Genomic DNA, 19,896 nt, shown 5'->3' with positions numbered 1-19,896 from the left:
AGTGAGCATAGCCTTAGGCCTACATGGCGCTCAAGAGAAGACAGGCTGTGTGCTCACTGCCCACAAAATGAAGTGGAAACTGAGCTGCACTTCCTAACCTCCTGCCCAATGTATGACCATATTAGAGAGACATATTTCCCTCAGATTACACAGATCCACAAAGAATTTGAAAACAAACACAATTTTGATAAACTCCCATATCTACTGGGTGAAATAACACAGTGTGCCATCACAGCAGCAAGATTTGTAACTTGTTGCAACAAGATAAGGTCAACCAGTGAAGAACAAACACCATTGTAAATACAACCCATATTTATGCTTATTTATTTTCCCTTGTGTACTTTAACCATTTGTACAGTGTTACAACACTATATATATATAATATGACATTTGTAATGTCTTTATTATTTTGGAACTTCTGTGAGTGTAATGTTTACTGTACATTTCTATTGTTTATTTCACTTTATATATTATCTACCTCACTTGCTTTGGCAATGTTAACACATGTTTCCCATGCCAATAAAGCCCCTTGAATTCAATTGAATTGAGACGGTGCGAGATAGAGAGTGTGTGTATGTGTTTGTGTGTTTTCAGGCTGGTTCCTGTTGGTGCCAATCAGAATTCTATTGGTTCTGGTGTTGTTGCCACTACAGCTGTCAGTTTCCCTATCCCTCCTCCTCAAACATTACACTAACAAAAGTTTATATTATGTGTAAATAGTTAAAGTACTGAAGGGAAAATAAATAAACACAAATATGGGTTGTATTTACAATGGTGTTTGTTCTTCACTGGTTGCCCTTTTCTTGTGGCAACAGGTCACAAATCTTGCTGCAGTGATGGCACACTGTGGAATTTCACCCAATAGATTTGAGTTGTCAGGAGGGCTATCAGGGTGGGTATCAGGGTGGCTATCAGGGTGGCTATCAGGGTGGGTATCGGGGTGGCTGACAGGGTGGCTGACAGGGTGGCTGACAGGGTGGCTATCAGGGTGGCTGACAGGGTGGCTGACAGGGTGGCTGACAGGGTGGCTATCAGGGTGGGTATCGGGGTGGCTGACAGGGTGGCTGACAGGGTGGCTATCAGGGTGGCTGACAGGGTGGCTGACAGGGTGGCTATCAGGGTGGGTATCGGGGTGGCTGACAGGGTGGCTGACAGGGTGGCTGACAGGGTGGCTGACAGGGTGGCTATCAGGGTGGGTATCGGGGTGGCTGACAGGGTGGCTATCAGGGTGGCTGACAGGGTGGCTGACAGGGTGGCTATCAGGGTGGGTATCGGGGTGGCTGACAGGGTGGCTGACAGGGTGGCTGACAGGGTGGCTATCAGGGTGGCTGACAGGGTGGCTGACAGGGTGGCTGACAGGGTGGCTATCAGGGTGGCTATCAGGGTGGCTATCAGGGTGGGTATCAGGGTGGCTATCAGGGTGGCTGACAGGGTGGCTATCAGGGTGGCTGACAGGGTGGCTATCAGGGTGGCTATCAGGGTGGCTATCAGGGTGGCTATCAGGGTGGCTGACAGGGTGGCTATCAGGGTGGCTGACAGGGTGGCTGACAGGGTGGCTATCAGGGTGGCTGACAGGGTGGCTATCAGGGTGGCTGACAGGGTGGCTATCAGGGTGGCTGACAGGGTGGCTATCAGGGTGGCTATCAGGGTGGCTGACAGGGTGGCTATCAGGGTGGCTATCAGGGTGGCTGACAGGGTGGCTGACAGGGTGGCTATCAGGGTGGCTATCAGGGTGGCTGACAGGGTGGCTATCAGGGTGGCTGACAGGGTGGGTATCAGGGTGGCTATCAGGGTGGCTATCAGGGTGGCTGTCAGGGTGGCTATCAGGGTGGGTATCAGGGTGGCTATCAGGGTGGCTATCAGGGTGGGTATCAGGGTGGCTGACAGGGTGGCTATCAGGGTGGCTATCAGGGTGGCTATCAGGGTGGGTGTCGGGGTGGCTATCAGGGTGGCTGACAGGGTGGCTATCAGGGTGGCTATCAGGGTGGGTATCAGGGTGGCTATCAGGGTGGCTATCAGGGTGGCTATCAGGGTGGGTATCAGGGTGGCTATCAGGGTGGGTATCCGGGTGCCTATCAGGGTGGGTATCAGGGTGGCTGACAGGGTGGGTATCCGGGTGCCTATCAGGGTGCCTATCAGGGTGGCTGACAGGGTGGGTATTAGGGTGGCTATCAGGGTGCCTATCAGGGTGGCTGACAGGGTGGGTATTAGGGTGGCTATCAGGGTGGCTATCAGGGTGGCTGACAGGGTGGCTATCAGGGTGGCTATCAGGGTGGCTGACAGGGTGGCTATCAGGGTGGCTATCAGGGTGGGTATCGGGGTGGCTATCAGGGTGGCTATCAGGGTGGGTATCGGGGTGGCTATCAGGGTGGCTATCAGGGTGGGTATCGGGGTGGCTATCAGGGTGGCTATCAGGGTGGGTATCGGGATGGCTATCAGGGTGGCTATCGGGGTGGCTATCCGGGTGGCTATCAGGGTGGGTATCGGGGTGGCTATCAGGGTGGCTATCGGGGTGGCTATCCGGGTGGGTATCGGGGTGGCTATCAGGGTGGGTATCCGGGTGCCTATCAGGGTGGCTGACAGGGGGTTGTCAGGGTGGCTGACAGGGGGGTTGTCAGGGTGGCTATCGGGGGGTTGTCAGGGTGGCTATCAGGGGGGTTGTCAGGGTGGCTATCGGGGGGTTGTCAGGGTGGCTATCGGGGGGGGTTGTCAGGGTGGCTATCGGGGGGGGTTGTCAGGAGAGCTATCAGGGGGGGTTGTCAGGAGGGCTATCAGGGTGGCTGACGGGGGTGGTTGTCAGGAGGGTGGCTGACAGGGGGGTTGTCAGGAGGGTGGCTGACAGGGGGGGTGCTCAGAGAGGTTGTGATCCCCTGGGGTTCTCCATTTGTCTGTCCTGCTGTGATGTCGAGGTCATGGTCTGGTGTGGTCTGTTCTGCTCTCTTTCTCTCTCCTTCCTCCTCAATGCTCCCTCTCTCTTTCTCTCTCTCTCTCCTTCCTCCTCAATGCTCCCTCTCTCTTTCCAGGCTCGTGACTGGTTCCTACTGGTGCGTTCAGAGCCTATTGGTTCCAGTTCTATTGGGTCTGGTGTGTGTTGCCACTACCTCCTTCAGCCCTCTGCCGCTCTCTCCCTCCTCCTCAAACCTGTGGCAAACAGAGAGCTGCTGCTGCCCTGCCAACTGCCTGTCTCAAATCAGGACCCCCCACCTGATGCACTCACCACCATACAGGTACAGACTGCAGATAAATCACCTGATTTACTATGACTAAATATACATACACACACTCTCTCTCTGTATGTCTCTCCTCTCTCTTTCTCTCTCTCAATTTCAATTACAAGGCTTTATTGGCATGGGAAACATACATTGCCAAAGCAAGTGAAATAGATAATAAACTAAAGGGAAAAAAAACATTAAAATGAACAGTAAACATTAAACTCACAGAAGTTATAAAAGAATAAAGACATTACAAATGTCTCTCTCTGTCTCTTTCTTGTGGAGGTAAACCCAGGCCCTGTGTGTACCCAGGTACCCTCATTTGTTGACTTCTGTGATCAAAAAAGCCTTGGTTTCATGCATGTCAACATCAGAAACCTCCCTAAGTTTGTTTTACTCACTGCTTTAGCACATTCCGCCAACCCTGATGTCCTTGCCTTGTCTGAATCCTGGCTTAGGAAGGCCACCAAAGATTCTGAGATTTCCATACCCAACTACAACATTTTCTATCAAGATAGAACTGCCAAAGGGGGAGGAGTTACAATCTACTGCAGAAAGAGCCTGCAAAGTTCTGTCATACTTTTAGGTCTATACCCAAACAGTTTGAACTTCTAATTTAAAAAAATGTACCTCTCCAGAAATAAGTCTCTCACTGTTGCCGCCTGCTATCGACCCCCCCTCCGCTCCCAGCTGTGCCCTGGACACCATTTATGAATTGATCACCCCCCATCTAGCTTCAGAGTTTGTTCTGTTAGGTGAACTAAACTGGGATATGCTTAACACCCCGGCAGTCCTACAATCTAAGCTAGATACCCTCGATCTCACACAAATCATCAAGAAACCCATCAGGTACAACCCTAAATCCGTAAACATGGGCACCCTCATAGACGTCATCCTGACCAACTGGCCCTCCAAATACACCTCTGCTGTTTTCAACCAGGATCTCAGCGATCACTGCCTCATTGCCTGTATCCGCTATGGGTCCGCGGTCAAACGGTCACCCTTCATAACTGTCAAACGCTCCCTAAAACACTTCTGCGAGCAGGCCTTTCTAATCGACCTGGCCCGGGTATCCTGGAAGGATATTGACCTCATCCCGTCAGTCGAGGATGCCTGGTCATTCTTTAAAAGTAATTTCCTCACCATCTTAGATAAGCATGCCCTGTTCAAAAAATGAAACAGATATAGCCCTTGGTTCACTCCAGACCTGACTGCCCTTGACCAGCACAAAAACATCCTGTGGCGGACTGCAATAATATCAAATAGTCCCCGCGATATGCAACTGTTCAGGGAAGTCAGGAACCAATACACTCAGTCAGGAAAGCAAAGGCCAGCTTTTTCAAGCAGAATTATGCACCCTGTAGCTCTAACTCCAAAAAGTTCTGGGACACTGTAAAGTCCATGGAGAACAAGAGCACCTCCTCCCAGCTGCCCACTGCATTGAGGCTAGGTAACACGGTCACCACTGAGAAATCCATTATAATCGAAAATTTCAATAAGCATTTCTCAACGGCTGGCCAAGCCTTCGTCCTGGCTTCTCCAACCCCGGCCAACAGCTCTCTCTCTCCCCCCCAGTCTCTATGGGGGTACCACAGGGTTCAATTCTTGGGCCGACTCTTTTCTCTGTATACATCAATGCCGCTCTTGCTGCGGGCGATTCCCTGATCCACCTCTACGCAGACGACACCATTCTGTATACTTCAGGCCCTTCCTTGGACACTGTGTTAACTAACCTCCAAACGAGCTTCAGTGCCATACAACACTCCTTCCGTGGCCTCCAACTGCTCTTAAATGCTAGTAAAACCAAATACATGCTTTTCAACTAGCATCACTACCCTGGACGGTTCCAACCTAGAATATGTGGACAACTATAAATACCTAGGTGTCTGGCTAGACTGTAACTCTTCTTCCAGACTCATATTAAACATCTGCAATCCAAAATCAAATCTAGAATCGGCTTTCTATTTCGCAACAAAGCCTCCTTCACTCACGCCGCCAAACTTACCCTAGTAAAACTGATTATCCTACCGATCCTTGACTTAGGCGATGTCATTTACAAAATAGCCTCCAACACTCTACTCAGCAAACTGGATGCAGTCTATCACAGTGCCATCTGTTTTGTTACCAAATGACCTTATACCACCCACCACTGCGACCTGTATGCTGTCGTCAGCTGGCCCTCGCTACATATTCGTCGCCAGACCCACTGGCTCCAGGTCATCTATAAGTCTATGCTAGGTAAAGCTCCGCCTTATCTCAGTTCACTAGTCACGATAACAACACCCACCCGTAGCACACGTTCCAGCAGGTATAATTCACTGATCATCCCCAAAGCCAACACCTCATTTGGCCGCCTTTCCTGCCAGTTCTCTGCTGCCAGTGACTGGAACAAATTGCAAAAATCGCTGAAGTTGGAGACTTATTTCCATCACCAACTTTAAACATCTGCTATCTGAGCAGCTAACCGATCGCTGCAGCTGTACATAGTCCATCTGTAAATAGCCCACCTGTCACATCCTGACCATAGTTTGCTTTGTATGTTTCTATGTTTTGTTTGGTCAGGGTGTGATATGAGTGGGAATTCTATGTTGGATGTCTTGTTTGTCTATTTCTATGTCTGGCCTGATATGGTTCTCAATCAGAGGCAGGTGTTAGTCATTGTCTCTGATTGGGAACCATATTTAGGTAGCCTGTTTGGTGTTGGTTTTTGTGGGTGATTGTTCCTGTCTCTGTGTTAGTTTGCACCAGTATAGGCTGTTTAGGTTTTCCTCGTTACGTTTATTGTTTTTGTACTGTTCGTGTTCTTTTTTCATTAAACATGAATCTAAATAGCCACGCTGCATTTTGGTCCGCCTCTCCTTCACCAAAAGAAAACCGTTACACCCCTCAATCTACCTACCTCAGTTTTTTTCTGCTCTTTTGCACACCAGTATCTCTACTTGCACATCATCATCTGCTCATTTATCACTCCAGTGTTAATCTGCTAAATTGTAATCATTTGCTCCTATGGCCTATTTATTGCCTACCTCCTCATGCCTTTTGCACACACTGTATATAGACTTTCTTTTTTCTACTGAGTCATTGACTTGTTTATTGTGTTATTGGCTTGTTTATTGTTTACTCCATGTGTAACTGTGTGTTGTTGTCTTGTGTCACACTGCTTTGCCTTATCTTGGCCAGGTTGCAGTTGTAAATGAGAACTAGCCTACCTGGTTAAATAAAGGTGAAATAAAATTAATTTAAAAATAAAAAGATCTCTCTCTATGTCTCTCTTCTCTCTCTCTCTATGTCTCTCTTCTCTCTGTCTCTCTCTCGCTCTCTCGTCAGAGTTGTGTGGGTCAGCTAGAAGAAGAGTCTCTCTTCAACCCTCTCTCTCTGAGGAGTAACCTCTACCAGCACCTAAGGAGCAGGGGCCTACTGTCACCACCCTCATATCCATACAGGTACCTACTGTCACCACCCTCATATCCATACAGGGGCCTACTGTCACCACCCTCATATCCATACAGGTACCTACTGTCACCACCCTCATATCCATACAGGGGCCTACTGTCACCACCCTCATATCCATACAGGTACCTACTGTCACCACCCTCATATCCATACAGGTGACTGCTGTCACCACCCTCATATCCATACAGGTACCTACTGTCTCCACCCTCATATCCATACAGGTACCTACTGTCACCACCCTCATATCCATACAGGTACCTACTGTCACCACCCTCATATCCATACAGGTACCTGCTGCCACCACCCTCATATCCATATAGGTGACTGCTGTTACCACCCTCATATCCATACAGGTACCTGCTGTCACCACCCTCATATCCATACAGGTACCTACTGTCACCACCCTCATATCCATACAGGTACCTACTGTCACCACCCTCATATCCATACAGGTACCTACTGTCACCACCCTCATATCCATACAGGTACCTACTGTCACCACCCTCATATCCATACAGGTACCTACTGTCACCACCCTCATATCCATACAGGTACCTACTGTCACATACCCACCCTCATATCCATACAGGTACCTACTGTCACCACCCTCATATCCATACAGGTACTACTGTCACCACCCTCATATCCATACAGGTACCTACTGTCACCACCCTCATATCCATACAGGTACCTACTGTCACCACCCTCATATCCATACAGGTACCTGCACCTGTCATCCCACCCTCATATCCATACAGGTACCTGCTGTCACCACCCTCATATCCATACAGGTACCTGCTGTCACATATCCATACATACCTGCTGTCCATATCCATACAGGTACCTACTGTCACCACCCTCATATCCATACAGGTACCTACTGTCACCACCCTCATATCCATACAGGTACCTACTGTCACCACCCTCATATCCATACAGGTACCTGCTGTCACCACCCTCATATCCATACAGGTACCTACTGTCACCACTCTCATATCCATACAGGTGACTGCTGTCACCACCCTCATATCCATACAGGTACCTACTGTCACCACCCTCATATCCATACAGGTACCTACTGTCACCACCCTCATATCCATACAGGTACCTGCTGTCACCACCCTCATATCCATACAGGTACCTACTGTCAACACCCTCATATCCATACAGGTACCTGCTGTCACCACCCTCATATCCATACAGGGCCTACTGTCACCACCCTCATATCCATACAGGTACCTACTGTCACCACCCTCATATCCATACAGGTACCTACTGTCACCACCCTCATATCCATACAGGTACCTGCTGTCACCACCCTCATATCCATACAGGTACCTACTGTCACCACTCTCATATCCATACAGGTGACTGCTGTCACCACCCTCATATCCATACAGGTACCTACTGTCACCACCCTCATATCCATACAGGTACCTACTGTCACCACCCTCATATCCATACAGGTACCTACTGTCACCACCCTCATATCCATACAGGTACCTACTGTCACCCTCATATCCATACAGATACCTACTGTCACCCTCATATCCATACAGGTACCTACTGTCACCACCCTCATATCCATACAGGTACCTACTGTCACCACCCTCATATCCATACAGGTACCTGCTGTCACCACCCTCATATCCATACAGGTACCTACTGTCACCCTCATATCCATACAGGTACCTACTGTCACCACCCTCATATCCATACAGGTACCTACTGTCACCACCCTCATATCCATACAGGTACCTACTGTCACCACCCTCATATCCATACAGGTACCTACTGCCACCACCCTCATATCCATACAGGTACTTGCTGTCACCAGCCTTACTACAATACAACAGTTGATCTGTCATTTCCCCAACAGACCCCAACAGACTCCCCACAGGGACCAACCGCGGCCAGCAGTGGGTCCGTCAACTACACCCGCTCGACAGCCAAGACAGGTTAGTTTGTCCCTGTTCAGTCTACTACTAACGATCCTTAACCCTGTTTCTCCGTTTCTATGACCACAGAACCATCTATTTCTCTGCTTATGATGTGTTCCTGGTGAATGATTAGTTTAACCGTTGGACATTTATGACTGGGGTCAAAGTTCATGGTTATACTTGAGCTGTTTGTTCTGTTTCAACTTGATTGTAAGTGTACTAACATTCACACAAGATATACTCAACAAAAAAAATCTAAATGAAACATGTAACGATTTTTCAAAGGTTTTACTGAGTGACACTTCATATAAGGAAATCAGACAATTGAAATAATTCATTAGGCCCTAATCTATGGATTTCACATGACTTTCACATGCCTTTAAAAGAAGGAAGGGGATTGGATCAGAAAACCAGTCAGTATCTGGTCTCACCACCATTTGACTCATGCAGCGTGAAACATCTCCTTCACATGGAGTTTATCGGGCTGTTAATTGTGGCTTGTAGAATGTTGTCCCAACTCCTCTTCAATGGCTGTGCGAAGTTGTTGGATATTGGCGGGAACTGTAACACGCTGTCGTACACGTCGATCCAGAGCATCCCAAACATGCTTAATGGGTGACATGTCTGGTGAGTATACAGGCCATGGAAGAACGGGGACATTTTCAGCTTCCAGGAATTGTGTACAGATCCTTGCAACATGGGGCTGTGCATTATCACGCTGAAACATGAGGTGATGGCCGTGGATGAATGGCATGACAATGGGCCTCAGGATCTCGTCACGGTACCTCTGTGCAGTGGCGATTTTTGTATGTAAATCTTGGTGGGGCAACAAAAGAAATGTGGGGCACATGCCAGCAAGGCAACAACACTAAACAACACATTAATTGAACTATAACGGTTCATTCAGCCTCATTTACAAAACATAGCTGATATGGCTGACTTGCTTAAACAAATGTGGTTTCTACTGACAATTGAGATGTACAAACTATGGCATAAGGGGACGACAAGCGGATAAGAGGCAATCCGTAATTTCGATTAAGACATTAATGAGCGAGCTAGGACGGATGTAGTCAATATAACTACTTGTTCAGCACTTTTGAAATGTACAGTGACAGAATTCAGAACATGGGCCGTTCTTACAGTGTTCTCCCTGTACACCAAGTCAGAACCGTATGATAAATAAAGGGGGCCTAGAAGCAGACAATGAAAGCTCTCACAATATTCAATGATTGTATTTCTCAAAAACAGGTTATAGGCTACATGTGCACCACCAAGTCAGAACAGTAGATGAAATTAAGAGGTGAAAATAAACCAATTTATTAGGGTGAGGCACATGGGCGACTAACAGTTTACTACACAACATATACTTAGTATTACTTCCTTGTTGTATTATGATATAGATTATGTTGTATTATGATAGATGATATAAATGATAAAGATTATATAGATATTGTATTATGATATAGATTATATAGATTATATAGATGTTGTATTATGATATAGATTATATAAATGCCATAGATTATATAAATTATATAGATGTTGTATTATGATATAGATTGTATAAATGATAAAGATTATATATATGTTGTATTATGGTATAGATGATATAGCTGATATAAATTATATAGATGTTGTATTATGATATAGATTATATAAATGATAAAGATTATATAGATGTTGTATTATGGTATAGATGATATAGATTATATAAATTATATAGATGTTGTATTATGATATAGATGATCTAGATTATATAAATTATATAGATGTTGTATTATGATATAAATTATATAGATTATATAGATGTTGTATTATGATATAGATTATATAAATGTTGTATTATGATATAGATTATATAGATGTTGTATTATGGTATAGATTATATAGATTATATAAATGTTGTATTATGATATAGATTATATAAATGTTGTATTATGATATAGATTATATAAATGTTGTATTATGATATAGATTATATAGATGTTGTATTATGATATAGATTATATAAATTATATAGATAATATAGATGATTTAAATTATATAGATGTTGTATTATGATATAGATGTTATAGATATAAATGATATAGACTATATAAATGATATAGATGTTGTATTATGATATAGATGTTATAGATTATATAAATGATAGACTGTATAAATGATATAGATGTTGTATTATGATATAGATGTTATAGATTATATAAATGATATAGATATTGTATTATGATATAGATTATATAGATTATATAGATGTTGTATTATGATATAGATTATATAAATGCCATAGATTATATAAATTATATAGATGTTGTATTATGATATAGATTGTATAAATGATAAAGATTATATATATGTTGTATTATGGTATAGATGATATAGATGATATAAATTATATAGATGTTGTATTATGATATAGATTATATAAATGATAAAGATTATATAGATGTTGTATTATGGTATAGATGATATAGATTATATAAATTATATAGATGTTGTATTATGATATAGATGATCTAGATTATATAAATTATATAGATGTTGTATTATGATATAAATTATATAGATGTTGTATTATGATATAGATTATATAAATGTTGTATTATGATATAGATTATATAGATGTTGTATTATGGTATAGATTATATAGATTATATAAATGTTGTATTATGATATAGATTATATAAATGTTGTATTATGATATAGATTATATAAATGTTGTATTATGATATAGATTATATAGATGTTGTATTATGATATAGATTATATAAATTATATAGATAATATAGATGATTGAAATTATATAGATGTTGTATTATGATATAGATGTTATAGATATAAATGATATAGACTATATAAATGATATAGATGTTGTATTATGATATAGATGTTATAGATTATATAAATGATAGACTGTATAAATGATATAGATGTTGTATTATGATATAGATGTTATAGATTATATAAATGATATAGATGTTGTATTATGATATAGATTATATAAATTATAAAGATTATATAGATGTTGTATTATGGTATAGATGATATAGATTATATAAATTATATAGATGTTGTATTATGATATAGATGATCTAGATTATATAAATTATATAGATGTTGTATTATGATATAAATTATATAGATTATATAGATGTTGTATTATGATATAGATTATATAAATGTTGTATTATGATATAGATTATATAGATGTATTATGGTATAGATTATATAGATTATATAAATGTTGTATTATGATATAGATTATATAAATGTTGTATTATGATATAGATTATATAAATGTTGTATTATGATATAGATTATATAGATGTTGTATTATGATATAGATTATATAAATGTTGTATTATGATATAGATTATATAGATGTTGTATTATGATATAGATTATATAAATTATATAGATAATATAGATTATATAAATAATATAGATGTATTATGTTGTATGTTGTATTATGATATAGATGATTTAAATTATATAGATGTTGTATTATGATATAGATTGTATAAATGATAAAGATTATATATATGTTGTATTATGGTATAGATGATATAGCTGATATAAATTATATAGATGTTGTATTATGATATAGATTATATAAATGATAAAGATTATATAGATGTTGTATTATGGTATAGATGATATAGATTATATAAATTATATAGATGTTGTATTATGATATAGATGATCTAGATTATATAAATTATATAGATGTTGTATTATGATATAAATTATATAGATTATATAGATGTTGTATTATGATATAGATTATATAAATGTTGTATTATGATATAGATTATATAGATGTTGTATTATGGTATAGATTATATAGATTATATAAATGTTGTATTATGATATAGATTATATAAATGTTGTATTATGATATAGATTATATAAATGTTGTATTATGATATAGATTATATAGATGTTGTATTATGATATAGATTATATAAATTATATAGATAATATAGATGATTTAAATTATATAGATGTTGTATTATGATATAGATGTTATAGATATAAATGATATAGACTATATAAATGATATAGATGTTGTATTATGATATAGATGTTATAGATTATATAAATGATAGACTGTATAAATGATATAGATGTTGTATTATGATATAGATTATATAAATGTTGTATTATGATATAGATTATATAGATGTATTATGGTATAGATTATATAGATTATATAAATGTTGTATTATGATATAGATTATATAAATGTTGTATTATGATATAGATTATATAAATGTTGTATTATGATATAGATTATATAGATGTTGTATTATGATATAGATTATATAAATGTTGTATTATGATATAGATTATATAAATGTTGTATTATGATATAGATTATATAGATGTTGTATTATGATATAGATTATATAAATTATATAGATAATATAGATTATATAAATAATATAGATGTATTATGTTGTATGTTGTATTATGATATAGATGATTTAAATTATACAGATGTTGTATTATGATATAGATTGTATAAATGATAAAGATTATATATATGTTGTATTATGGTATAGATGATATAGCTGATATAAATTATATAGATGTTGTATTATGATATAGATTATATAAATGATAAAGATTATATAGATGTTGTATTATGGTATAGATGATATAGATTATATAAATTATATAGATGTTGTATTATGATATAGATGATCTAGATTATATAAATTATATAGATGTTGTATTATGATATAAATTATATAGATGTTGTATTATGATATAGATTATATAAATGTTGTATTATGATATAGATTATATAGATGTTGTATTATGATATAGATTATATAAATTATATAGATAATATAGATTATATAAATAATATAGATGTATTATGTTGTATGTTGTATTATGATATAGATGATTTAAATTATATAGATGTTGTATTATGATATAGATGTTATAGATATAAATGATATAGACTATATAAATGATATAGATGTTGTATTATGATATAGATGTTATAGATTATATAAATGATATAGACTATATAAATGATATAGATGTTGTATTATGATATAGATTATATAAATGTTGTATTATGATATAGATTATATAGATGTTGTATTATGGTATAGATTATATAGATTATATAAATGTTGTATTATGATATAGATTATATAAATGTTGTATTATGATATAGATTATATAAATGTTGTATTATGATATAGATTATATAGATGTTGTATTATGATATAGATTATATAAATTATATAGATAATATAGATGATTTAAATTATATAGATGTTGTATTATGATATAGATGTTATAGATATAAATGATATAGACTATATAAATGATATAGATGTTGTATTATGATATAGATGTTATAGATTATATAAATGATAGACTGTATAAATGATATAGATGTTGTATTATGATATAGATGTTATAGATTATATAAATGATATAGATGTTGTATTATGATATAGATTATATAAATTATAAAGATTATATAGATGTTGTATTATGGTATAGATGATATAGATTATATAAATTATATAGATGTTGTATTATGATATAGATGATCTAGATTATATAAATTATATAGATGTTGTATTATGATATAGATTATATAAATGTTGTATTATGATATAGATTATATAGATTATATAAATGTTGTATTATGATATAGATTATATAAATGTTGTATTATGATATAGATTATATAAATGTTGTATTATGATATAGATTATATAGATGTTGTATTATGATATAGATTATATAGATGTTGTATTATGATATAGATTATATAAATGTTGTATTATGATATAGATTATATAGATGTTGTATTATGATATAGATTATATAAATTATATAGATAATATAGATTATATAAATAATATAGATGTATTATGTTGTATGTTGTATTATGATATAGATGTAGATCATCTATGATATATGATATAGATCATCTATATAGATATGATCTATGATATATATATATATATATATAGATTATATAGATGTTGTATTATGATATAGATTATATAGATGTTGTATTATGATATAGATTATATAAATGTTGTATTATGATATAGATTATATAGATGTTGTATTATGATATAGATTATATAAATTATATAGATAATATAGATGATTTAAATTATATAGATGTTGTAATATGATATAGATGTTATAGATATAAATGATATAGACTATATAAATGATATAGATGTTGTATTATGATATAGATGTTATAGATTATATAAATGATATAGACTATATAAATGATATAGATGTTGTATTATGATATAGATGTTATAGATTATATAAATGATATAGATGTTGTATTATGATATAGACTATATAAATGCTATAGATGTTGCATTATGATATAAATGATAGATGTTGTATTATGATATAAATGATATAGATGTTGTATTATGATATAGATGATATAGACTATATAAATGATATAGATGTTGTATTATGATATAAATGATATAGATGTTATAGACTATATAAATGATATAGATATAGATGTTAGACTATATAAATGATATAGATGTTGTATTATGATATAGATATAGATGTTATAGATTATATACATGATATAGACTATATAAATGATATAGATGTTGTATTATGATATAGATGTTATAGATTATATAAATGATATAGATATAGATGTTAGACTATATAAATTATATAGATGTTGTATTATGATATTATAGCTGATAATTTTACTTCTGAAAGTATGCACTAGATGGCAGTATTTTACTTCTTGACTTCAGAGACATATTTATCAAAAATATCTCACACGCACGCACTCACTCACTCCTACACACAGTCACTCGTACACACACACTCTGTCTCCAGGGTGATTTCATTGTATTAGAGGAGTGATTGAGCGAATCGAATCGCCCTGTCTCAATCTGGGTCAGAGAGACGAGAGAGAGCGGAACTGGAACTGTCACCCGGCCGTTACCGTGGAGACTTCTGTGTCTTCCAATGATTACCTCACAACTAATAGACTTCTTCTTTTTAGTCAATTCTTAGGTATTCTTTTTGCCTGAGTTGCCAGTCTGTTGGTGCTATGAACTCCTAGTCACTCATTATCATGCCATACATGTCGCTATCAGCTATTACTACAGCCCATAGTGTTTCCTGATCAGGTCATTTGGTTGTGTGTGTGTGTGTGTGTGTGTGTGTGTGTGTGTGTGTGTGTGTGTGTGTGTGTGTGTGTGTGTGTGTTAGCTTTATGGGTCATCTCTGATAAGGTCTCCTGCAATGCAAATAGATCATGTAATGAGACAGTGATTCACTCTCTACCCCTGACCTCTCTCAATTCAATTCAATTCAAGGGGATTTATTGGCATGAGAAACATGTGTTTACATTGCCAAAGCAAGTGAAATAGATAATTAACTTAAGTGAAATAAACAATAAAAAGTGAACAGTAAATATGACTCATAAAAGTTCCAAAAGAATAAAGACATTTCAAATGTCATATTATGTCTATATATAGTTTTGTAACAATGTGCAAATAGTTAGGGAAAATAAATAAACATAAATATGGGTTGTATTTACAATGGTGTTTGTTCTTCACTGGTTGCCCTTTTCTTGTGGCAACAAGTCACAAATCTTGCTGTGGTGGCACACTGTGGTATTTCACCCAGTAGATATGGGAGTTAATCAAAATTGAATTAGTTTTCAAATTCTTTGTGGGTCTGTGTAATCTGAGGGAAATATGTGTCTCTAATATGGTCATACATTTGGCACGAAGTTAGGAAGTGCAGCTCAGTTTCCAACTCATTTTGTGGGCAGTGTGCACATAGCCTGTCGTCTCTTGACAGACAGGTCTGCCTCTCTCTCCCTCCTCCCCCTTAACAGTGTCTCACCTCTCTTGTCTATTTCTGTCTTTCTCTCTGTCACTTTCTCTTTCCACTCCCTTTCTAGCAAATAACTAAATGCTTTGTAATGTGAAATGCACAGTGACTTTGTCTTTGTCCCTTTATCTCCCTCTCTCTGGCTTTATTGGCATGGGAAACATGTTAACATTGCCAGAGCAAGTGAACTAAACTCAGCAAAAAAATAAACGTCCTCTCACTGTCAACTGCGTTTATTTTCAGCAAACTTAACATGTGTAAAAATTTGTATGAAAATAACAAGATTCAACAACTGAGACATAAACTGAACAAGTTCCACAGACATGTGACTAACAGAAATGGAATAATGTGTCCCTGAACAAAGGGGGGGTCAAAATCAAAAGTAACAGTCAGAATCTGGTGTGGCCACCAGCTGCATTAAGTACTGCAGTGCATCTCCTCCTCATGGACTGCACCAGATTTGTCAGTTCTTGCTGTGAGATGTTACCCCACTCTTCCACCAAGGCACCTGCAAGTTCCCGGACATTTCTGGGGGGAATGGCCCTAGCCCCCACCCTCCGATTCAACAGATCCCAGACGTGCTCAATGGGATTGAGATCTGGGCTCTTCGCTGGCCATGGCAGAACACTGACATTCCTGTCTTGCAGGAAATCACACACAGAACGAGCAGTATGGCTGGTGGCGTTGTCATGCTGGAGGGTCCTGTCAGGATGAGCCTGCAGGAGGGGCACCACATGAGGGAGGAGGATGTCTTCCCTGTAACGCACAGCGTTGAGATTGCCTGCAATGACAACAAGCTCAGTCCAATGATGCTGTGACACACCCCCCCAGACCATGACGGACCCTCCACCTCCAAATCGATCCCAATCCAGAGTACAGGCCACGGTGTAACACTCATTCCTTCGACGGTAAACGACGTTAAACACGAACCCGACCATCACCCCTGGTGAGACAAAACCGCGACTCGTCAGTGAAGAGCACTTTTTCCCAGTCCTGTCTGGTCCAGCGACGGTGGGTTTGTGCCCATAGGTGACGTTGTTGCCGGTGATGTCTGGTGAGGACCTGCCTTACAACAGGCCTACAAGCCCTCAGTCCAGCCTCTCTCAACCTATTATGGACAGTCTGAGCACTGATTGAGGGATTGTGGGTTCCTTGTGTAACTCGGGCAGTTGTTGTTGCCATCCTGTACCTGTCCCGCAGGTGTAATGTTCGGATGTACCGATCCTGTGCAGGTATTGTTACATGTGGTCTGCCACTGTGAGGATGATCAGCTGTCCGTCGTGTCCCCCTGTAGTCTTTGAAAGACAGGGTCCTGAAAAAGGGGACGTTTCTTTTTTTTTTGCTAAGTTTAGATCATATACAAAAGTGAAATAAACAATACAAATGTACATCCAAAGAATAGAGACATTACAAATGTCATATTATGTGTAAATAGTTAAGGTACAAAAGGGAAAATAAATAAACATAAATGTGAGTTATATTTACAACGGTGTTTGTTCTCTCTCCCACACAATACACAGGAACTTACTCCTCCTCTATCTCCTCCCTCCATCCCCCTCAGCAGCAGCAGGGTCGTCAGTTCCAGGGGGGTAACAGGAGAGTCAGGGCCACCGTGGCGCCCCTCCCCTCGGCCCCTCCTCCCTCTAAGATGTCTCGCCCAACCCTCACCATGACCCCAGACCCCCGGGCCACCGCCACACCCCTCTGTTCCCACGACGACGATTTGCTGATGATGCTGTGAGACTATTATTGCACCTCGCTCCAGAGTGAAGTTTCCCCTGATAGATTGATAGTACTGATAAATAGTACTGATAGATTAATTTTGTTATTTTTTATTTATTCACGGGATCCCAGTTGAGTCCAATGTCTCATTCACAATGGAGTCCTGAGAACAAACATCTCAAAAGATGATAGTTCAATAAAACAGCAAAAATGTACTACAGGAGATAGACCCACCACAGCTCAACAACACTAATAACAGCACAACAACACTAATAACACACCACAGCTCAACAGCACTAATAACAGCTCAACAACACTGATAACAGCTCAACAACCCTAATAACCCACTTACAGCTCAACAACACTAATACCAGCTCAAAAACACTAAAAACAGCTCAACAACACGTAATGACCCACCACAGCTCAACAACACTAATAACCCACCACAGCTCAACAACACTAATGACCCACCACAGCTCAACAACACTAATAACCCACCACAACTCAACAACACTAATAACAGCTCAACAACACTAATAACCCACACAGCTCAACAACACTAATAACAGCTCAACAATACTAATAGCCCACCACAGCTCAACAACGCTAATAACCCACCACAGCTCAACAACGCTAATAACCCACCACAGCTCAACAACACTAACACACCACAGCTCAACAACACTAATACCCCACCACAGCTCAACAACACTAATAACAGCTCAACAACGCTAATAACCTACACAGCTCAACAACGCTAATAACCCACCACAGCTCAACAACACCAATAACAGCTCAACAACACTAATAACCCACCCCAGCTCAACAACACTATTAACACACCACAGCTCAACAACGCTAATAACCCACCACAGCTCAACAATACTAATAACCCACCACAGCTCAACAACACTAATAACAGATCAAAAACACTAATAACCCACCACAGCTCAACAACACTAATAACAGCTCAACAATGCTAATAACCCACCACAGCTCAACACTAATGACCCACCACAGCTCAGCATCACTAATAACAGTTCAACAACACCAGTAACCCACCACAGCTCAACAATGCTAATAACCCACCACAGCTCAACAATGCTAATAACCCACCACAGCTCAACAACACTAATGACCCACCACAGCTCAGCAACACTAATAACAGTTCAACAACACTAATAACCCACCACAGCTCAACAATGCTATTAACCCACCACAGCTCAACAACACTAATAACCCACCACAGCTCAACAATGCTATTAACCCACCACAGCTCAACAACACTAATAACCCACCACAGCTCAACAACGCTAATAACCCACCACAGCTCAACAACACTAATAACCCACCACAGCTCAACAACGCTAATAACCCACCACAGCTCAACAACACTAATAACCCACCACAGCTCAACAACACTAATAACAGCACAACAACACTAATAACCCACCACAGCTCAACAATACTAATAACAGCTCAACAACACTAATAACACACCACAACTCAACAACGCTAATAACCCACCACAGCTCAACAACGCTAATAATCCAACACAGCTCAACAACACTAATAACAGCTCAACAACACTAATAACCCACCACAGCTCAACAACACTAATAACAGCTCAACAACACTAACACACCACAGCTCAACAACACTAATAACCCACCACAGCTCAACAACAC

General features: G+C 38.7%; 1 protein-coding gene across 1 annotated transcript in view; it reads left to right on the top strand.

Annotated features, from left to right (window-relative positions):
* m1ap (meiosis 1 associated protein) overlaps positions 1-18,227 on the top strand; it is a 79,262-nt gene extending 61,035 nt beyond the window's left edge. Inside the window, exons 9-13 of the mRNA XM_064932867.1 lie at positions 3,024-3,227; positions 6,540-6,655; positions 7,424-7,505; positions 7,671-7,802; positions 18,048-18,227. Of these exons, the coding sequence (XP_064788939.1) occupies positions 3,024-3,227; positions 6,540-6,655; positions 7,424-7,505; positions 7,671-7,802; positions 18,048-18,227 (714 nt within the window). The remainder of the gene's footprint in view (positions 1-3,023; positions 3,228-6,539; positions 6,656-7,423; positions 7,506-7,670; positions 7,803-18,047) is intronic.
* Positions 18,228-19,896: the final 1,669 nt, after the last annotated feature.

The sequence above is a fragment of the Oncorhynchus masou genome, chromosome 23 (assembly GCF_036934945.1).
Source record: "Oncorhynchus masou masou isolate Uvic2021 chromosome 23, UVic_Omas_1.1, whole genome shotgun sequence".
Taxonomy (NCBI): domain Eukaryota; kingdom Metazoa; phylum Chordata; class Actinopteri; order Salmoniformes; family Salmonidae; genus Oncorhynchus; species Oncorhynchus masou.
The sequence above is the reverse complement of the archived record's forward strand: the minus strand, read 5'-3'. Positions and strand labels throughout refer to the sequence as shown.